Raw genomic sequence first — 24037 nt, forward strand, 5'->3', positions numbered from 1 at the left:
AACATGACCCCCAAGAAGCAATAGACATTTAGTAATTTCTCAGAGGTCTCAAAGCTGCTTTACTTGATAATTTGTATTCACATAGAGAGTTGAGACTAAGTTTTATTGTGCAGTTGCCCCTTGAACAATATGGTTTTGAACTGCATAGGTCCACTTATACAGGGATTTTCTTCAATGCTTACTACCTGATCCACAATTGGCTGAATCCATGGACGTAGAACCAGAACACTGGAAATGAAGGTCAACTGTAAAGTTATACATAGAATTTTCACTTTCCAGAGAGTCAGAGCTCTTAACCCCTACATTTTCAGAGGTCAACTATATTTCACAAGCACTCCTCCAAACTACATTAAAATAGAAAAATGCTATTTTTATCACTTCATTGCATTATCATCTTAATTATTCTATAATTCTTTAAAGCACTGTTCATATGCATGTCATATACATATGTTAAATATCTGACAAATAGTCAAAAGGGTTTTTTTTTCCTACAATGGAGTTATTTCTGTTTGAAATTAATACATTTCCAAGGAAAGATCTCTTGTGCTGTATTAATTCATGAATCAAAAGTATAAATTAGACAGAGTTGGGTAAATGCTAAAGAGATTTCAAATGGCAATTATCACTGGTAATTGCAATGGTAAGAATAAACCTTTCTTCCTGAACACAAATATCTCTTTACTGGGAATGTACGTGTGAATTCAACGTACCAAATGCCAAAATATTTTAGAGGAACACAACATACTACAAAATCAGAAATGAATGTTTGAATACAAAATCATTTATAGCTTGCTTGGCTTTTCTGCTACTTTCTTTTCTTTGTCTGTAGGAAACTGTAGGCTAAGAAAGGAGGGATCTCATAGTGAGTGGCTCTTGAAAAAGAGACTCTTATCACTTGAAATGAAAGAACTAACACTTAATGGCCTGGCCACAGAGAGAAGTTCTCCCCAGAAATATGACTTTCATACATCTGAGAACTAGCCTGCTGTGAATGTTCCAGCTTCAAATATGTATTAGAGGCCTACATATTGAAACGTGTTTCTCGCAATGCAAAGTACATCAATACAACTAGTTACTAAACCATAGAGTTGACATAGCTATGCTATTTAGTTCTACATGGCATTTGTAAACTCACTGAATAGAGATGAGCTGAGAGAGTACATGTGAAGTAAAATATAACTACAATTGATGCAACTTTTCTCAAGGTTCCACTTAATAGAAAATGTGTGTCTTTAAAAAAACAAGTAATTAGAATTATAAAGAGTGCAAGGAAGCCATGATTATACTGAGAAGCATCATTTAGAGAACATCGTACATGAATACTTAAATTAGAACACCAGAAAATCTCAAAATTAATGAGTTAAGGGTTTACTTTAAGAAGTTAGAAAAAATATTCAGAATAATTGCAAAGAAATTAGGAAGAAGATAACAATGATGGAAACAGTTATTAACTATAACTATACAGAAAACAATGATGCAGAAGAAAATATGAAAAACCACAATTGTTTCTTTGAAAAGGAAAATGAAATAGACAAATCCCTGACGAGTTTAAGAGAAAAAATATGTAAAGGATAAATGATATTAAGGAGGAAAAGTGAGAAATAAATACATATCCAGAAAAATTAAAAGAATGATAGATAGTAATACTATAAATAATATAAACTAATATTTTTAGTAATATGAAAGCATATGAAATAGGAAAATATATATTTCTATTGCTTAGTATGCCACAAATATTTTCTCCTCATTTACTTCATCTCTTCATTTTCCTTATTGTTTGAATTGTGTCTTTTGTGGAATAATGTTATAACTTTCATGCAGTGAAATTTAGCAAACCTATTTATTTCTTGGTTAATGCTTTCTCTGCCTATTTATTTCTTCTTGGGTCATTTTGTCTTTTATATATATATCATATAATTTATATAATTATATAATATTTAATATATGTGTATATAAAACACAAAATGACTATATGCACTATTTTATAAAACAGTAGTTTGTGAAATAATATATATAGTTGAATCTGCAGATGTGAAACCCATGGATAAGGAGGGCCAATGGTCAACACTGAACCATGCTGTTTTATGCATAATAGGGATTTGAGTGTCTGCAGATTTGGGTATCTGTAGGAGCTCCTGAAACCAATTCCCCATGTATACTGAGGGACAAGTGTAATAAATATAGAATTGATAATGTGTTTTATTTAATGAGGATTTTTAAGAGAAAAGGGCTGTGGACACGCATGGAACCATTGTACACAACTCTACATGCTGTGTACAATGTTGTGTATGTTTATACAATGAACCATTATATGCAATGAATGGTACATATCATGTACATGTATTATACAAGTATGAAATAAGTCACATCTTTACGGCAAGACCAGAGAAATTTAAACAAACAAAAAAAAACTTTGCCCTTTGACGTCCTCACCCCATACTGCACATTGTATATCTGCTTTATTCATCAACCAGACCTCCCCCACAGGCAGGAAGGCTCGCTCAACCATAAAGAGCAACACTGTTTTAACATCAATGACAAAACTCTTTAAAAGATCCATGCATTCCTGATTGGGGTCACAGGACACACCATGATGATGCTAGATCTGTTATGTAGCTGTCAGTAACACACCATTTGATGTACAGGCTTCTGCCTCAAAAATATTTATACAACTGTGCCTTGACGTCTAACAGGTGGACGTGCTCTCAGAGTTTTCTGAGATTTCTGGGTTATAATCTACAAAACTTCTTAAAAATAAAATTTTCCACTTCTTTCTTAGATGGACTTAATAATTTTTGGTCACTGTGATGATCCATTGTATAAAATGATACATGTTTGTATGATGTGTATGTTGCATACAATGAGCCATGGTACACAACTGTAGATTGTATACAACATACCGGTCCCCACGATGACACCTGGCCAGGGGAGTGAGCCCAGAGCCAGGCAGAGCTTGGCCAGGTGTCCCTGCTACTGCAGAACTTCCCAGTGGCCTAACTGTAACCTGGGAGCATTTTAAATGGTGGGTATAACCCAAGATAAATCTTATATTCTATATAACTGACACTTTTTTATATCTTAAAAGAAACAGACTTAGCTCATTGTATAGGGGGTGGAGGGGGTGGAGGTTACAAACAGGGGGCCAGGGAATGGATGACAGAGGGAAAAGTTCTTTCCAGCTGCATTAATTCTAACCAATGAGGTTGTAACTAGTGATTCTTGGGAGAAACCTCACATTATAGGGGTTACCTGCCAACTAAACATTCACTTTAGATATCTAAACAAAATGATGTATATTAGTGCTCACTACTGAAGGTGGAAAAGCTTTCCCCTTCATTCAGTCACACCATTTCTGACAGTGCTGTCCTGATTTTCCCGCCTTCATAGAAACCTCTGGGGAGAGAAATGTCTGTATGCCCTTTCAGTTCAGTCACTCAGTTGTGCCCAACTCTTTGCACCCCCATAAGACTGCAGTACGCCAGGCCTCCCTGTCCATCACCAGAGTTTACTCAAACTCATGTCCATTGAGTGAGTGATGCCATCCAACCACCCTCTGTCATCCCCTTCTCCACCTGCCTTCAATCTTTCCCAGCATCAGGGTCTTTTCCAATGAGCCAGTTCTTTGCATCAAGTCACCAAAGTATTGGAGTTTCAGCTTCAACATCAGTCCTTCCAATGAATATTCAGGACTAATTTCCTTTAGGATGGACTGGTTGGATCTCATGCAGTCCAAGGGACCCTCAAGAGTCTTCTCCAGCACCACAGTTCAAAAGCATCAATTCTTTGTGGCTAAGCATTCCTGGTGGCTCAGCTGGTCAAGAATCTGCTTGTAATGCAGGAGACCTGGGTTTGATCGCTGGGCTGGAAAAATCCTCTGGAAAAGGAACAGCTACCCACTCCGGTATTCTGGCCTGAAGAATTCCATGGACTATATAGTCCATGAGGTCACAAAGAGTAGGACAGGACTGAGTGACTTTCACAAGCTTTCTTTATGGTCCAATTCTCACATCCATACGACAACTGGAAAAACCATAGCTTTGACTATATGGACTTTGTTGGCAAAGCAATCTCTCTGCTTTTTAATATGCTATCAAGGTTTGTCACAGCTTTTCTTCCCAGGAGCAAGTGTCTTTTAATTTCATGGCTGCAATCACCATCTGCAGTGATTTTGGAGCCCAAGAAAAGAAAGTCTATTGCTTTCTTTAGAGATCTCTTCAAGAAAATTAGAGATACCAAGGGAACATTTCATGCAAAGATGGGCTCAATAAAGGACAGAAACAGTCCTAACAGAAGCAGACGATATTAAGAGGTGGCAAGAATACACAGAAGAACCATACAAAAAAGAACTTAATGATCCAGATAACCATGATGGTGTGATTGCTCACTTAGGGCCAGACATCCTGGAGTGAGAAGTCAAGTGGGCCTTATTTCCCCATCTATTTACCATGAAGTGATGGGAGTGGATGTCATGATCTTCATTTTTTGAATGTTGAGTTTTAAGCCAGCTTTTTCACTTTCCTCTTTCACTTTCATCAAGAGGCTCTTTAGTTCCAGCTTATGCTTCATCCAGCCCAGCAGTTTCATGATGTACTCTGCATATCAGTTAAATAAGCAGGGTGACAATATACAGCCTTGATGTACTCCTTTCCCAATTTGTAACGAGTCCATTGTTTCATGTCGAGTTCTAACTGCTGTTTCCTGACCCGCACACAGATTTCTCAGGAAGCAGGTAAGGTGGTCTGTTGCTCCCACCTCTTTAAGAATTTTCCACAGTTTCTTGTGATCCACACAGTCAAAGGATTTGGCATAGTCAATAAAGCAGAAGCAGATGTTTTTCTGGAATTATTTTGCTTTTCCTATGATCCAGTGGCTATTAGCAATTTGATCTCTGATTCCTCTGCCTTTTCCAAATCCATCTTTAACATCTAGAAGTTCACAGTTTGCGTACTGTTGAAGCCTTGCTTGGAGAATTTTGAGCATTACACTGCTAGCATATAAGATGAGTGCAATTGTGTGGTAGTTTGAGCATTCTTTGGCATTGCCCTCCTTTGGGATTGGAATGAAAACTGACCTTTTCCAGTCCTGTGGCCACTGCTGAGTTTTCCAAATTTGATGGTATACCAAGTGCAGCACTTTCACAGCATCATCTTTCAGGATTTGAAATAGCTCAACTGGAATTCCATCACCTCCACTAGCTTAGTTCACAGTGATGCTTCCTAAGGCCCACTTGACTTCTCACTCCAGAATTTCTGGCCCTAAGTGAGTGATCATACCACCGTGGTTATCTGGGTCATTAAGTTCTTTTCTGTATGGTTCTTCTGTGTATTCTTGCCACCTCTTAACATCTTCTGCTTCTGTTAGGACAGTTTCTGTCCTTTATTGTGCCCATCTTTGCATGAAATGTTCCCTTGGTATCTCTAATTTTCTTGAAGAGTTCTCTAGGATTTCCCATTCTATTGTTTTCCTTTTTCTTTGCATTGATCACTGAGGAAAGCTTTCTTATCTCTCCTTGCTCTTCTTTGGAACTCTTCCCATTTCTCCTTTGTCTTTCAGTTCTCTTCTTTTCTCAGCTATTTGTAAAGACTCCTCAGACAACCATTTTGCCTTTTTGCATTTTTTTTCCCTTGAAGATGGTTTTGATCACCACGTCCTGTATAATGTCATGAACCTCCGTCCACAGTTCTTCAGGCACTCTATCAGATCTAATCCCTTTAATCTATTTGTCATTTCCACTGTATAGTCATAAGGGATTTGATTTAGGTCATACCTGAAATGTCTGACTTCCCTGGTAGCTCAGTTGATGAAGAATTTGCCTCCAATACAGGAGACCCTGGTTTGACTCCTGGGTCAGAAAGATCCCCCGAAGAAGGGATAGGCTACCCACTCCAGCATTCTTGGGCTTCTGTGGTGGCTCAGCTCATAAAGAATCCACCTGCAATGCAGGAGACATGGGTTTGGTTGTTGGGTTATGAAGATCCCCTGGAGAAAGGAACAGCTACCCACTCCAGTATTCTGGCCTGGAAAGTTCCTTGGATTGTATAGTCCAATGGGTTGCAAAGAGTCAGACACAACTGAGCAACTCTCACTTTCAGTTTGAATGGTCTAGTGGTTTTCCCTACTTTCTTCAATTTAAGTCTGAATTTTGCAATAGGAAGTTCATGAGAGTCATCTCTCATGTCAGCCAGAGTCAGCTCCCAGTCTTGTTTTTGCTGACTATATAGAGCTTCCCCATCTTCAGCTGCAAATAATACAATCAGTTTGATTTCAGTATTGAACATCTGATGATGTCCATGTGTAGAGTTGCCTCTTGTGTTGGAGAGTGGGTTTACTAGGACCAGTACATTCTCTTGGCAAAACTCTGCTAGTCTTTGCCCTGCTTCATTTTGTACTCCAAAACCAAACTTGCCTGTTACTCCAGGTATCTCTTGACTTTTGCATTCCAGTCCCCTATGATGAAAAAGATATATATATATATTTTTTTATTAGTCCTAGCAGGTGGTGTAGGCCATCACAGAACCATGAAACTTCAGCTTCTTTGGGATTAGAGCTTGAGGCATAGACTTGTATTACTGTGGTATTGTATGATTTGCCTTGAAAATGAACAGATACCATTCCGCCATTTTTGAGATTGCACCCAAGTATTGCACTTTGGACTCTTTTGTTAACTATGAGGGCTACTCCATTTTTTCTAAAGGATTCTTGCCCACAGTAGTAAACATAATGGTCATCTGAACTAAATTCAACCATTCCAGTCCATTTTAGTTCACTGATTTCTAAAATGCTGATATTCACTCTTGTCATCCCCTTTTTGACCACTTCCAATTTACCTTGATTCATGTTCCTAACATTCCAGGTTCATATGCAAGTATTGTTCTTTATAGCATCAGACTTTACCTCCATCATCAGTCACATCCACAACTGGGCATTGTTTTTGCTTTGACTCCATCTCTTCTTTCTGGAGCTATTTCTCTACTCTTCTCCAGTAGCATATTGGGTACCTACTGAGCTGGGGAGTTCATCTTTCAGTGTCATATCTTTTCGCCTTTTCATACTGTTCATGGGGTTCTTAAGGGAAGAATACTGAAGTGGTTGCCGTTCCCTTCTCCAGTGGACCACGTTTTGTCGGAACTCTCCACCATGACCCGTCTGTCTTGAGTGGCCCTACATGGCATGGTTCTTAGCTTCACCGGGTTAGATAAGGCTGTGATCCATGTGATCAGCTTGGTTAGTTTTCTGTGCTTGTCCTTTTCATTCTGTCTGCCCTCTGATGGATTAGAGGCCTATGGAAGCTTCCTGATGCAACAGTCTGACTGTGGGGGAAACTGGGTCTTCTTCTGATGGGCAAGACCATGCTCAGTAAATCTTTAATCTAATTTTTGTTGGGTGGAGCTGTGTTCCCTTCCTGTTGCTTGGCCTGAGGCCAAACTCTGGTAGGGGTAAAAGCTATGGTAGGGGTAATGGCAGTAATGGCGGCCTCCTTCAAAAGGGCTTATGCCCCCACCGTTGTATTCAGCATGCAGCAGGCTACTGTCTTCCCACGCCTCCGCAGGAGACTCCTGGGCACTCACAGGCAAGTCTGGCTCAGTGTTTTGTGGGGTCACTGCTCCTTTCTCCTGGGTCCTGGTGTACACAAGGCTTTGTCTGTGCCCTCCAAGAATCTGTTTCCCGAGTCCTGTGGAAGTTCTGTAAGTAAATTCCACTGGCCTCCAAAGTCAAATTCCCTGGGGGTTCTTAGTCCCCTTGCCAGATCCCCAGGTTGGGAAATCCATTGTGGGTCCTAGCACTTCCTTAACAGTGTGAGAATTTCTTTGGTATAATCGTTCTGCAGTTTGTGGGTCGTCTGCCCAGCAGCTCTATGGTGGGGCCAATGGCGATCTCCTCTAAGAGGGCTTATGCCACACACCACGTGTCTCAGATCTGCTGCAGCCAGAGCCCCTGTCCCTGCAGCAGGCCACTGCTCCCCCATGCCTCTTCAGGAGACACTAAAAAGCAGGTCTGGCTTAGTCTCTGTGGGGTCTCTGGGTCCTGGTGCATACAAGGTTTTGTTTGAGCCCTCTGAGCATCTCTGGCGGGTATGGGATTTGATTCTAAATGCGATTTCACCCTTCCTACTGTCTTGTTGGGGCTTCTCCTTTGCCTTTGGATGTGGGGTATCATTTTTGGTGGGATCCAATGTAATCAATCAGTGAGAAATTGTTCCTTCATGAACTCTTAATTTGCAGTATCTATATGGAATGAAACAAAAATGTATTTTCTGTTTCTTCTATTGTTTATCCCCTATCCTCATCCTATTCTTTGTATCTGGTAAAGGGTGGAATTTAACCATGACCACTTGATTTCATCACCTCCTGTATCAATTGTCTTTCAGCAGGATCAGCCAATGAGAGGCACTGATGAGAGTCTGGAAGGTTTGAGCGAGGTAGAAGCTTCAGTATTTGTCTACCTTTCTGCTTTAGGTGGCACATTTGGCAACACTTTGTCTTTTCAAAACTCCAGCTTTCACCAAACAGGTCAGTCCTGCTCCCATCTACCAGCAGGAAAACACCTGTCCCCAGATCCCAGTCACCCCCTCCTTCACCTTGAGCCCTCCATCTAGGGGTTCTGATAGCCTCCTCCTGCGGCTTGTCCCTGGACTGACTCAGCATACTTTACTCCCCTCTCTGCTCCTCCATCACCTACACAACCAAGTCTTTTCACTTTATTCCTCTTATTGCAAACACTTAGAGACATTTCCTTTTTTTCTGGTAGAATATCAACTAACAATTCCATTTGGGGATTTAGAGAGAATTCATGAATATGAATTTTAAAAACCTGGAGAAACCATTTTCTTGTTTAGAAGACAAAGAGATGGGACTCAAACATGGTGAACTCTGAAAGGACATGTGTCTTATCTTCCAGATCTTCTCTATTTCTTTCTTATGTATGTTTCCTAACAACACTCAAAGAAAGAAGCATGATTCAATAGGATGGAGCAGCCAGGCTGTAATTCAATGTGCTATCTTGGGACTATTTCCTGTTTTTTCCAGGAAAAACTAGACAAAGTTCTGGATTTCAACTGAAACCCATGAACAGCACATAAGTGGCACATACCTTGGATTGAACAGGAAGAAAACCAGGTCTGAGTACTCTCAGTGTCACCCAATCTGAGACTTAGTGTTATGTGATCATAGGATGATTCTTCGCTCCTATGCTCTAAACACAAAATAAGAATGCTGAAGTCACATGGACCAAATGTGTGGTCCTTCTCATTGCTCAGTCCAGGCCAAGGTGAGAAGGGCACACCAACAGGCCAAGAAAAATCACAGCATAGGAGGACACTGTCTAGCCAGCAGTCAAATCTATTTCACAAACAGCTACTTACTGCTTAGTGGGCAAAGGAAGATGCCAATCACTATTTTCTGAAGGCCAACTCAGGGACTTCAGATAATAAATAGAACCAAATATGCTCTTTAAAGTTAAAAGAATGAGAAAATTTTGATTATTATAGTTTATTACAAGATATTGAATATACTTCTGTGTGCTATACATTAGGTCTTTGTTATTTATCTGTTTTATATACAGCAGTATGTATCTGTTAATCCCAACCTCCTAATTTATCCCTTCCTCAACTTTGTGCTTTGGTAACCATAAATTTGTCTTCTATATCTCTATGTCTGTTTCTGTTTTGTAAATAAGTTCATTTAAATAATTTATTTAGCTTTGACACAGAAATGATATCATATGACATTTGTCTTTCTGCATTTGATTTATTTCACTTAACATGATAATCTCTAAATACATCTGTTACTGCAATTGGCATTATTTCTTTTTTTGGCTGAGTAATATTATATATTACATTATATATATATATGTATATATATTTGTACATGGAGAAGGCAATGGCACCCCACTCCAGTACTCTTGCCTGGAAAACCCCATGGACAGAGGAGCCTAGTGGGCTGCAGTCCATGGGGTCGCTAGGAGTTGGACACAACTGAGTGACTTCACTTTCACTTTTCACTTTCCTGCATTGGAGAAGGAAATGGCAACCCACTCCAGTGTTCTTGCCTGGAGAATCCCAGGGACGGGGGAGCCTGGTGGGCTGCTGTCTATGGGGTCACACAGAGTCGGACACAACTGAAGTGACTTAGCAGCAGCGCAGCATTTGTACATACACACATATATGTGTGTGTGCCTACACATATGTACATACACATACATGTATCAACCAACCACAACAAGGTGAATGAGACTCCTGTATGGTTTCTAGGGGAGAACTAAGTGAATATATGCTTCTTCTGATAACACAGCAGAGATTAATGGAGAAAACAACCATTGCAGCAGCACTTCACATTTTCGTACTCTGTTTTCTCACATCTTCCACACATCTGGCTCATTTAGCCAGGGTATTGTGGGTGCGACCACATAAAAGAGGTCTACACTGGAAATCCAGACAACAGACGGCCCAAAAGTGAAGGGCATGGGTATCCCACCATCGCATTATAATCTGCCAGGCTCACTGACAGATCTGCTTCGCTTCTTCATTTATTAATTTGTCATTTAAGATGTCAGTGAATTATTAGAAGATTGCATCCTTTCCCAACAAGGATGAGGAGGCTATTTTTGTTTCTCTGACTATTGAGAACTGAAATCAGATGCAAATTTGTGACATCTGAGCTGTTTCGGGGGGTAAATATGTGATCTCACCCAATACAGTTTTGCAGCTCATTTTAATAGACTTTCCACCAAGTACACTGGTTTCCAAAAACAGGAGTATGTGTCCTACATACACATTAAGACAGTACTTCCATTGCCAGCATCTAAGTTTTTTTGTTACTTACCATCTTCCCCGCATCATAAGCAATTACATTGTAGGGTAAACAGTAGTTCTTTCCTATGATAGTGACTCTCCCTTTGAGTTAGATTGCAAGTTCAGTTTAGAAGAATGAAAAGAACCAAAATGTCAGCTTACTGAGAGAAACAATATATTTCCACTGCTTTTTAGCAAATCATAAGCAATGTCGGAATTAAGAAAGCATTATTGGGTGGAAAAAAATTGCAAATGATGGCAAACTGGTGTTTTCAGTGCTTTTTGTTGTCTGACATCCTCATTGTTCAAACACAGAGACCAGATCATTTCCACAAACAAATGCTATGAACTTTTAAAACAAATGCCATCACACTGTTTGCAAATGATCAAAGTCAAAAGGAACATTGTCATGCGAGGGAAATGAAGACTACTAGGGAATTTAAAAGGCATTTAGTCCCTCTGCAGTCCTCTGTTAGTGGTTTTACATATTCGGTGACATAAAGGAAATAGGAGCTTAGGGCCTGGGGTGAAACAAGAAAACAAGAAGGTTGTGATAACAAGGTGACAAGGCAAAGACTGCACTGTCACAGAGAACCTCACATGGCTTAATTCCAATTTAAAGGGTGACTTGAATGCTTGGCCTGATGGAAATTTAATATGCTATGGTTCATCTGCACTTGTCAGCTGGCCCCAAGCTGCGATAATCAACTTTTCAATGTCAGACTCATTTACTCCACGAAGAATCCTAAAATAGCCATTCTCTCCCCAGGACTTTCCCCAGGAATTTGCAGCAATCTGTAGAAAAACCAAAAAAAAAAAAAAAAAAAAGAGAGAGAGACAGAGAGAGAGAGAAATACTGAGTACCATGTTTGGATATTTTTAATCCAGTCTGTAATGTTACAAGGGATTCCTGTGTCACTTTATATGCCTTTGACTTATTTTTGACTTATTATAGACTGCGATTATTAAGAACCTGCGTATTTTCTAAATAAGAACAAAACAATCATGTTAGTCATTAATTACATTCATAGGCATGTATCCTCATGTTCAATAAGCAGAATTGCTGAATCCCCCAGAGTACAATGGTAACATATGCATGAGGGTTTGAAGTGCCACATTAGATGACATAAAACTCCAGTTACAGAGGGTCTGCTATGTGACTGGTCCACGATAAAAAAATATCCCGTGTTCAGGGAGCTTACAGTCTAAGGAGAGATGATCAACATAAGGCAAGTACTAAGGTAGGAATATGTGCATAGAGAAGCATCTCATTCATCTGAATGGTTCAGGGAGGTTGTCATGGAGGAAGTACCACCCAAAATGCTTATTAAAGCCTGGGAGTCAATTGACCAGAAAAAAAAGGAGGAAGAGAGATTCAGGTAAAGGGAAACAGTAAAAAACATAAATATAAAAGCATGAAGCATTGAAATAAAGCAAGAAAGTTGTCATTGATCATAAAACAAAAGCAGGTTGGTAGCATATGAGGCTAGAAGAGAAGGAAAGGAAACTCATGCAGAGAAAACAATGGTGAAAATGATACAAGCCATTGTTACTTCCAGCAGGAAAACAGGTGGACAAATTTACATTTTGATTACATTATTCTCTATGAACTGAGATGGGTAAGTTTAAAAAGGCTGGAAAAAATGCAGGGAAGTAAGCAGCCCTTTGCAGAAAACTGTCCTCAGCAGGAAACCCCTTCTTTTGCCATGTTAGCGAAGGTATATTTTAATTAAACTTAAATCAGGGCCTCCTCATGCTCTGCTCATCTCAACCTAAGCACACTTTTCAAATCTTTTGATCGCACACTACTGTGTCCAACCTGTTGGTTCTTCCCATAAATCAAAGAAGTAGAAATGAAGATTAAGTAACCAGCAGGTGACCAGACCTCTTCCCTAGCTTCCTCTTCAGTAATCTCAGGAACGAACTGTGTAAAGATAGCGACTAAAGAGAGACCACAAGAAGTTGACAAGGCTGAAGGCATGGGGGACAGTGAGGACTCTGACCCCCACCCCAGTGATTAAATGAGATCATTCCCCTTTTCCCTTTAAAATTTTTGTGATGGAGTAGAATCTTCAGACTTGTTTTTTGGGGGTCATAAGTCCACTTCTCCCCAAGTTACTGGCTTTCTGATTAAAAGAAACTTCCTTTTCACCTTTATTTCCAAGCTCTCAATTCTGTTCCATTAATCTGTCTGTTTTTATGCCAGAATCATATTGTTTTGATTACTATTAATATATAGTATAGCTTGAAATCAGGTAAGATGATATTTATTGCTTTGTTCTTTCGAAGGATTGTTTTGTCTACTCTTTTTGTTTCCATATAAATTTTAGGATGGTTTTTCTATATCTATAAAAATGCCATTGGAATCTTGATAGGGATTACTTTGAATCTATAGTTTTCTTGGCAGTATTAAATTTTTAATAATATTAATTCTTCTCATTCAAGAAGAGAAGAATTAATAAAAATTCCACTTATTTGTGACTAAAAAGTAAAACAAACACCTTTCATCAGTGTCTTATAGTTTTCAGAGTAAAGGTTTTTCGCCTCCTTTTTTTTTTTTTTTGATGCTATTGTACATGGGATTGCTTATTTTCTTTATTTTTTCTGATAATATGTTGCTAGTTTATAAAAAGGCTACTGATTTTTGTATGTTTTGCTATCCTATAATTTTACTAAATTAATTGATTTGATCTGACAACTTCGGGATGAAGTCTTCAGGATTTTCCAAACATGTATACCTTGGAGATTTTGCAGATTCAGTTCCAGTTCACTGGTATAAAATGAATATTGCAATAAAGTGAGTCACATGAAATTTTTGGTTTCCCAGTGCATATAAAGTTATATTTATACTATACTGTAGTCTAGTAAGTGTAAGTAGCATTATGTCAAAAAATAATGTGCATACTTCAAGAATACTTTATTGCTAAAAAATGCTAACCATCATGTGATTATTTTGCAAGTTGAAATATTTTTGCTGGTAGATGGTTTAAAATATTGCAAGTATTACCAAAATGTAGCATAGAGTGAGGAAATGCTGCTGGAAAAATGGTGCCTACAGGTTGCTCAATACATCCTACTGCCATAAATCTTTCATTGGTTAAAAAAAGAAAAAAGTTGAAAAGTCCATAAAGTGAAGTGCAGTGAAACACAGCTGCCTGTATATAAAATCACGTATCTACAAAAAAGGTAATTTTACTTCTTTCTTTCCAACTCTGATGACTTTTATTTCTTTTTTTTGCCAGATGGCCCTGGAAAGGACTTCCAGTACTATGCTTGTTTCTTTTAAATGAATTTATTTATTTTAACTAGAGGATAATTATTTACAATATTGTGTATAAAAAGGAACACATCTGAGTCAGTTCTAATGAGGTGGATGAACCTGGAACCTATTATATAGAATGAAGTAAGTCAGAAAGAGAAAGACAAATACTGTATATTATGGATATATATATGGAATTTAGAAAAATGGTAACGACCATTCTACATGAAGGGCAGAAAAGGAGACACAGATTCAAACAACAGACATCTAGGCCTATGCTGAATAGGTGTGGTGAGAAGGAGCACCATTGTCTTGTTTCTCAACTTAGAGGAAAAGATTTCAACCTGAAACCATTAAGTGTGTGTGTATGTATATATATATATATATATATACATATTTCCACTGGACATGGAAGCAATACATTGTCCCATGTCCAGTAGAAATATATATATACATGTCTATATATGTGTGTATATACATATATATGAAATATTATCAGTAAATATATATGCACAGAAACATGGAAAGTTAGGTCCATGAATCAAGATAAATTGGATGTGGTCAAACAGGAAATTGCAAGAGGAGTGAACACTGACATTTTATGAATCCGTAAACTAAAATGGACAGGAATCAGTAAATTTAATTCAGATGACCATTATGTCTACTATTGTGGGCAAGAATCCCTTGGAAGGAATGGGGTAGCCCTCATAGTCAACAAAAGAGTCCTTGGTTACAATCTCAAAAATGAAAGATTGATCTTGGTTCATTTCCAAGGCAAACCATTCAGTATCATAGTAATCCAAGTCTATGACCCAACCAATAATGCTGAAGAAGCTGAAGTTGAAGGATTCTATAATATATATATATATATCCTGTATATAATATATAGCATAATTAATATATATACTGATAACATTATACTTAATAACATATATGTGACATATATATTTACTGATAATATTTCATATATATATATGTGTTCCTTTTTATACCTGAGTAATATTTCATTGTGTATATGAGGGCTTCCCTGATAGCTCAGTTGGTGAAGAATCTGCCTGCGATGCAGGACACCCTAGTTCGATTCCTGGGTTGGGAAGATCCGCCGGAGAAGGAAAGGCCACCCACTCTAGTATTCTTGGGCTTCCCTTGTGGCTCAGTATATGTAGCACAGCTTCCTTATCCATTCATCTGATGTTGGACATCTAGGTTGCTATATATATATACACATGTCTATATATGTGTGTGTATATATATATATATGAAATATTATCAGTAAATAATAACATACATGTACACATATATGTGTATATATATGTATATGTATACATATATGTGTATATATATACATACATATATAATATATATTATGCTATATATTATATATGTATGTATAATATATATTATAGCATAATATATAGCATAATTAATGTGTATAATATATAGCATAATTAATATATATACTTAATAACATATATATTATATGTAATATGTATGTTACATATATATTATATGTAACATAATATATTATACTTAATAACATAATATATTATAATAACATAATATATTATACTTAATAACATATATGTGACATATATATTTATTGATAATATTTCATATATATATGTGTGTTCCTTTTTATACCTGAGTAATATTTCATTGTGTATATGAGGGCTTCCCTGATAGCTCAGTTGGTGAAGAATCTGCCTGCAATGCGGGGCACCCCAGTTCGATTCCTGGGTTGCGAAGATCTGCTGGAGAAGGAAAGGCCACTCACTCTAGTATTCTTGGGCTTCCCTTGTGGCTCAGTATATATAGCACAGCTTCCTTATCCATTCATCTGACGTTGGACATCTAGGTTGCTATATATATATACTCATGTCTATATATGTGTGTGTATATATATATGAAATATTAGCAGTAAATAATAACATACATGTATATATATACATGCATATGTAATATATATTATGCTATATTATATATTATAGCATACTATATAGCATAATTAATGTGTATAATATATAGCATAATTAATACATATACTGATAACATTATACTTAATAACATATATGTGACATATATATTTGCTTCCAAATTGTGAAAGGAGTGCATTAAGGCTGTATATTATCAGTACATACAATATATATACATATACTGATAATATACATATATATCTTGTATATAATATATAGCATATATTTTTCTTTACAGCATCGGAATTTACTTTCACCACCAAATACAACCACAATTAGAGGCCGTTTCTCCTTTGGCTCAAGCTCTTCATTCTTCCTTGGGTTATTTCTCTGCTCTTCCCCTGTAGCACGTGTATGTCTGTCTTAGTCGCTCAATCATGTCCAGCACTTTGCGACCCCATGGACTGTAGCCCACCAGGCTCCTCTGTCTTTGGAATTCTCCAGGCAAGGGTACTGGAGTGGGTTGCCATTCCCTTCTCCAGGGGATCTTCCCAACCCAGAGATTGAACCTGGGTCTCCAGCATTGCAGGCAGATTCTTTACCATCTGAGCCATGAGGGAAAACTCCCAGTAGCATATTGGACACCTACCAAACTAGGGGTTTATCTTTCAGTGTCATATCTTTTTGTACAAAAGTACTGTTCATTAGAAATGCTGGGCTGAAATATCAACAACCTCAGATATGCAGATGACACCACCCTTATGGCAGAAAGTGAAGAAGAACTAAAGAGCCTCTTGATGAAAGTGAAAGAGGAGAGTGAAAATTTTCACTTAAAGCTCAACATTCAGAAAACTAAGACCATGGCACCTGGTCCCATCACTTCATGGCAAATAGATGGGGAAACAGTGAAAACAGTGGCTGACTTTATTTTTCTGGGTTCCAAAATCACTGCAGATGGTGATTGCAGCCATGAAATTAAAAGACGCTTACCCCTTGGGAGGAAAGTTATGACCAACCTAGAAAGCATATTCAAAAGCAGAGACATTACTTTGCCAACAAAGGTCTATCTAGTCAAGGCTATGGTTTTTCCAGTGGTCATGTATGGATGTGAGAGTTGGACTATAAAGAAAGCTGAGCCCTGAAAAATTGATGCTTTTGAACTGTCGTGTTGGAGAAGACTCTTGAGAGTCCCTTGGACTGCAAGGAGATCCAACCAGTCCATCCCAAAGGAGATCAGTCCTGGGTGTTCATTGGAAGGACTGATGTTGAAGCTGAAATTCCAATACTTTGGCCACCTGATGTGAAGAGCTGACTCATTAGAAAAGACACTGATGCTGGGAGGGATTGGGAGCAGGAGGAGAAGGGGACGACAGAGGATGAGATGGTTGGATGGCATCACTGATTCGATGGACATGAGTTTGGGTGGACTCCGGGAGCTGGTGATGAACAGGGAGGCCTGGCATGCTGCAGTTCATGGGGTCACAAAGAATCGGACACGACTGAATGACTGAACTGACTGGCTGACTGACTGTTCATGGGGTTATCAAGGCAAGAATGCTGAAGTGGTTTGCCATTTCCTTCTCCAGTGGACCATGTTTGTCAGGCCCTAACTAGCAGCCCTGATAGACAAAGTGCCTGAAAAACTATGGATGGAGGTTTGTGACATTGTACAGGAGGCAGTGATCAAGACCATCCCCAAGAAAAAGGAATGTAAAAAGCTAAATGGTTGCCTGAGGAGGCCTTACAAATAGCTGAGAAAAGAAGAGAGGCTAAAGGCAAAGGAGAAAAGGAAAGATATGCCCATCTGAATGCAGAGTCCCAAAGAATAGCAAGGAGAGATAAGTAAGCCTTACTCAACGATCAATGCAAAGAAATAGAGGAAAACCATAAAATGGGAAAGACTAGAGATCTCTTCAAGAAAATCAGACATACCAAGGGAACATTTCATGCAAAGATGGGCACAATAAAAGACAGAAATGGTATGGACCTAACAGAAGTACAAGATATTAAGAAGAGGCGGCAAGAATACACAGAAGAAGTATACAAAAAAAGATATTCATGACCCAGATAATAATGATGGTGTGCTCACTCACCTAGAGCCAGACATCCTGGAGTCTGAAATCAAGAGGGCCTTAGGGATTATCACTACAAACAAAACTAGTGGAGGTGAAGGAATTCCAGTTGAGCTATTTTCAACTCTTAAAAGATGACACTGTGAAAGTGTTGCACTAAATATGCCAACACATTTGGAAAACTCAGCAGTGCCCACAGGACTGAAAAATGTCACTTTTCATTCCAATCCCAAAGAAAGGAAATGCCAAAAAATGTTCAAACAAATGCATAATTGCACTCATCTCACATACTAGCAAAGGAATGCTCAAAATTCTCCAAGCCAGGCTTCAACAAAATGTGAACTGAGAACTTCCAGATGTTCAAGCTGGATGTTGAAAAGGCAGAGGAACCAGAGATCAAATTGCCAACATCTTTTGGATCATCAAAAAAGTGAGAGCATTCCAGAAAAACATCTGTTCCTGCTTTATTGACTACACCAAAGCCTTTTACTGTGTAGATCACAACAAACTGGAAATTCTTAAAGAGATGGGACTACCAGACCACCTTACCTGCCTCCTGAGAAATCTGTACACAGGTCAAGAAGTAACAGTTAGAACCAGGCATATAACAATGATTTGGTTCCAAATTGGGAAAGGAGTATGTCACCCTGCTTATTTAACTTATATGCAGAGTACATCATGCGAAATGCTGGACTGGATGAAGCACAAGCTGGAATCATGATTGCCAGGATAAATATCAATAACTTCATATATGCAGATGTCACCATCCTTATGGCAGAAAGTGAAGAGGAACTGAAGAACCTCTTCATGAAAGTGAAAGAGGAGAGTGAAAAAGCTAGCTTAAAACTGGACATTCAAAAAAAGAAGATCATGGCATCAGGTCCCATAACTTCATGGCAAATAGATGGGGAAACAATGGACAGAGTGACAGACTTTATTTTCTGGAGCTCCAAATTCACTGCAGCCATGAAATTAAAAGACGTTTGCTTTTGGAAGAAAATCTCTGACCAACCTAGACAGATATTAAAAAGCAGAGACATCACTTTGCTAACAAAGTTCTGTCTAGTCAAAGCCCTGTTTTTTCCAGTAGTCACATATGGATATGAGATTTGGACCATAAAGTCAGCTGAGTGCTGAAGAATTGATGCTTTTGAACTGTGTTGTTTGTTGGAAAAGACTCTTGAGAGCCCCTTGGACTGCAAGATGAAACCAGTCAATCCTAAAGAAAATCAGTCCTGAATATTTATTGGAAGGACTAATGCTGAAACTGAAACTCCAATACTTTGGCCACCTGATGCAAAGAAAAAAAAAAAAAAAAAACTGACTCATTTGAAAAGACCCTGATTCTGGGAAAGATTGAAGGAAGAAAGAGAAAGGGACCACGTAGGATGAGATGGCATCACCAACTGGATGGACATGAGTTTGAACAGAGGAGAAAGGAGCAACAGAGGATGAGATGGTTGGCTGGCATCACTGACTCAATGGACATGAGTTTGAACACATTCAGGGAGATAGTGAAGGACAGGGAAGCCTGGCAGGCTGGAGTTCATGGGGTAGCAGAGAGTCAGACATGACTTAGCAACTGAACAACAGTATATATCATTAATATTACTATATATAGTAATCTTAATAGATTCAGAAAAAAACATTTGACAAATTCTGTATTTGTTCATGATGTAAACTAAACAAATTAACTGTAGAAAAAATGTACCTCACTGATAATATATATGTCATTCTATTAATGGATATTTCATATTGATTAGCTTGTATATTTTAAAATATCCTTGCATACCAGGTATAAATCATGATCACTGAGAATGATTTTTTTAATGTGCTTCTGTATTCAATTTGCCAGTGATAAAATGTCTTAATTGCTGTAGATGTATATGAATTCTTGACACCTGGTAGCGTACATCCTCCAGCTTTGTTCTTCTTTACCGTGGCTATCTTGGGACTGTAGGTTTTTTATATCACCATTTAAAATTTAAAATCATTATTTCAATATAATCCTCTGTCTTCCAAAAGCATAAATAAATAAATCTCTAATTCTTAGATTAGAATGTTAGTAAATTAATGAATCAAGTTGGGAATGCTAATCTAGAGGTTTTGGGTCATTAATACACTATAATTCTCCTTTTAGCTAGGTCTTCTTTAATTTCTCCCAACACTAAAAATCTTGCACATTTTTTCATTGAAACATTCCCTCAGTTTTTAAATAATTACATCATTTTAGGTTATGTTTATTTTTAATTTCCCATTGCTTCTCACTACTATATAGAACTACAATTTGTATTTTACATTGACCTAATGCAACTGATGTTGAAGCTGACATTCCAATACTTTGGCCACCTGATGCAAAGAGCTGACTCATTTGAAAAGACCCTGATGGTTGGAAAGATTGAAGGCAGGAGCAGAAGGGGACAACAGAGGATGAGATGGTTGGATGGCATCACCGACTCAATGGAGATGAGTTTGAGTAAACTCCAGGAGTTGGTGATGGACAGGGAGGCCTGGCGTGCTGTGGTCCATGGAGTCGTGAAGACTCAGACACAACTGAGTGACTGAACTGAACTGAACTGAATAATGAGTGATGTTGAGCATCTTTTCCTGTGCTTACTACCTATCTGTATGTCTTCTTAGGAGAATGCCTCTTTAGGTCTTTTTCCCACTTTTTGACTGGATTGTTTGTTTTTCTGGTATTGAGTTGTATGAGCTACTTGTATATTTTGAAGATTAATCCTTTGTCAGACATGACTGAGCAACTGAACTGAACTGAATATCAAGAAAGCTTGCCAAATATGCTGTTTCTAACAATTTATTTCTATATGTATTTTTAAATTTTCTATACACATAACCATGTCATTTGCAAATAACTTCAGTTGTATTTCTTTCCACACTCTGCCTTTATTTTTTGTTTATTTTTTGCTTGCTTGTTTGTTTGTTTGTTTTACTATACTAGATGGAACCTTCAATAAAATGTTAACAAAAATGACAATAAATGTTTTACTTTTCAGTGATAAGGGGGAAATGTTCAGCATTTGACCATTAATTATGATGTTAGCTACTGGGTTTTTGAGAGTAGACTTTATAAGTCTAGGGAAGGTAGGTTCTTTTCTTAATTTGCTGAGGTTTTTAAATCATAAATGACATCTCAAGTCGGCAGAATTCTACAATGACAGCTACACTCCTGCTCCCTGGTGTGGTTGCCCCATATAATCCTCTCACTTGATTGTGGAAAGGACCTGAGGATATAATGGGATGTCACACCTGTTATTAGATCATGTTGTCTCACAAAGTTGAATAAGTTTTGAGGATGTGATCAAATCCCCAATCAATTGGCTGTGAATTAATTAAAAGGGAGATTATTCTGCCTAAGCTAATCATGTGAGCCCTTTGAAAGAGAATCTAGAAATTGGAAACTGTTGCTCTAATGATCTTGCAGCTATGTTTGGAGAGGATGTATGAGAGTATCTATGAGAGGGCAGGTGGCAAAAAGCAGTTATTATTACATTTCGGCACCAAATAAGATGAGGCTTCCCTGGTGGCCCAAACAGTAAAGAATCTGCCTGCAGTGCAGGAGATCTGGGTTCAGTCCCTAGGTTGCAAAGATCCCCTGGAGAAGGAAATGGCAACCCAGTTCAGTATTCTTGCCTGGGGGAAAACTCCATGGACAGAGGAGCCTGACAGGCTACAGTCCATAGGGTTGCAAAGAGTTGGACATGACTGAGTAACTCACACACACACACACACACACACCAATTAAGATAAGCATTTTTTTCCCATCTTTAGTCTGGCAATGTGATGAACTGTATTTATTGATTTTACATTTAAAACCAACTTCACACTCCTGCTATAAACCTCATTTGATTATAATAGTTGCCCTTTTTACATTTTACAGCTGTGATATTTTGTTTAGAATTTTGTATTCATAAGAGATATTGACCTGTAGTTTTCCTTTCTTGAGTTGTCTCTGTCAAGTTTTGGTATTGGTGTTATGCTGATTTGTAAAATGAGTCAGGAACTGCTCTCTATTTTCCTAAGGTATACTGGTATAAAATTGATTTTATTTGTTCTTTAAATGTTTGGAAGAATTTACCAGTGAAGTGATTAGAGACTGGTGCTTTTGGTAAGAGTTTCTTTTTAATACAGTCAGCTTTTCAAACTGTATTATAGCTAGATTTTCTATTCTCACCTTGTATGAGTTTTGATGCTTTGTTTTCCAATGAATTTATCCATTTCATCTATATTTTCAAATATAGTAATATGGTGTTTGCATAGCATCTTAGAGCCTCAATAATCATGAAAGAGGAGAGTGAAAAAGCTTGCTTAAAATTCAACGTCCAAAAAATTAAGATCATGGTATCCAGTCCTGTCACTTAATGGCAAACGGAAAGGGAAAAAGTGGAAGCAGTGACAGATTCTCTCTTCTTGGGCTCCAAAATCACTGTGGATGGTGACTGCAGCCATGAAATTAAAAGATGCTTGCTTCCTGGAAGGAAAGCTATGACAAACCTAGACTGTATTAAAAAGCAAAGGCATCACTTTGCCGACAAAGGTCCATATAGTCAAAGCTACGGTCTTTCCAGTAGTCATGTACAGTCGTGAGAATTAGACCATAAAGAAGGCTGAGTGCCAGCGAATGATGCTTTCGAATTGTGGTGCTGGAGAAGGCCTTTGAAAGTCCCTTGGACTGTAAGGAGATCAAATCAGTCAATCCTAAAAGAAATCAATCCTGAATATTCCTTGGAAGGACTGATGCTGAAGCTGAAGCCCCAGTACTTTGGCAACCTGATGTGAAGAGCTGACTCATTGGAAAAGACCCTGATGCTGGGAAAGATTGAAGAGAAAAGAAGAGGAGGGCAGCAGAGGATGAGATGGTTGGATAATATCACTGACCCAGTGGACATGAACTTGAGCAAACTCTGGGAGATAGTGAGGAACAGGGAGGCCTGGCATGCTGCAGTCTATGGGGTTGCAAAGAGTTAGACATGGGTTAATGACTGAATAACAACAACAACAATATCTATCGAACTGAAGACAGCCTTCCTTTTTTATTTCTGTGGTGATTTTTTTTCTCTCTCTTGGTTTCTTTGCAAGCTTTCCTAGGAATTTAATCTTATCAAAGAATCAAATCTTCGCTCTCTTGATATTCTCTATTGTATGTCCACTTTTTTCATTGATTTCTGCCCTTTTCCTTTTAATTCCCTTCCTTCTATTTTTTGTTTGTTTGTTTGTTTTTGAGGTTTGAGTTCTTTATCTAGATTATTAAATTGCTATTTTCAGCTTTTCCTGTTTTAATATATGTACTGATTTTAACCTTTTATTTTTCAAATACATGCATTTCCTATTAAATTCAGTACTGCTTTAGCTAACTAACACAAGTTTTTCCATATCACACTCTGTAAAATTTAATGCTTTCAATTTGTTGAACTTGCCCTATAACCAGCATATGGTCAACTTTGGGAAACATTCCATATGCACAAGAAACTGTCCATTAATATTTGTGTCTAGTGTTGTATGAATTTTAAGCTAGCTAATAGCTTTTTAAAAAATCTTCTATATCTTTACTTATATTTTAGCTGTTTTCTGTATAAAATTATAAGTAAGACATCCTGGAATAGGCAACCAAATTGTAGGTTTGTTTTTCTCTTTTTTCTATGACTTTTATTTATATATTTTATGCTGTGTTATTTTAGCTTTTGTTTGAATGAAAGTGTTTCCTATTTGCCTTCTTTGAAGAAAGTTGTCAATGGATATACAACAAAATTCTAGTTTTGCTTACTTGGAGTTTATTGAGCTTCCTGAACTTAGGTTGATGTCTCTCAGTTTTGGAAAACTTTTGACCATCAGTTCTTCAGATTTTGATACTGCCTCATCCTCTCTCTCTTATCCTTCTGAGAATATAGTTATATATATAGTGAATTAAGTCAGGAAAAGAAAAACAAATATCATATATTAACACATATATGTGGAATCTAGGAAACTGGTGCAGAGGAACCTATTT

The 24037-nt window shown here is 37.8% G+C and overlaps 1 protein-coding gene across 4 annotated transcripts in view; it reads right to left on the reverse strand.

Annotated features, from left to right (window-relative positions):
- Window positions 1-10947: 10947 nt before the first annotated feature.
- The window catches only part of TINAG (tubulointerstitial nephritis antigen), a 104885-nt gene continuing 91795 nt past the window's right edge, over window positions 10948-24037 (reverse strand). For all 4 annotated transcript variants that reach the window (XM_086370621.1, XM_086370620.1, XM_086370618.1 and 1 more), the window contains exon 11: window positions 10948-11584. In XM_086370621.1, coding sequence (XP_086226747.1) covers window positions 11450-11584 — 135 coding nt within the window. In that variant the 3' untranslated portion in view covers window positions 10948-11449. The remainder of the gene's footprint in view (window positions 11585-24037) is intronic.

Source organism: Bos grunniens, chromosome 23 (assembly GCF_055505025.1).
Source record: "Bos grunniens cultivar Pamir isolate PY7600 chromosome 23, Bosgru_T2T1.0, whole genome shotgun sequence".
NCBI classification, from domain to species: domain Eukaryota; kingdom Metazoa; phylum Chordata; class Mammalia; order Artiodactyla; family Bovidae; genus Bos; species Bos grunniens.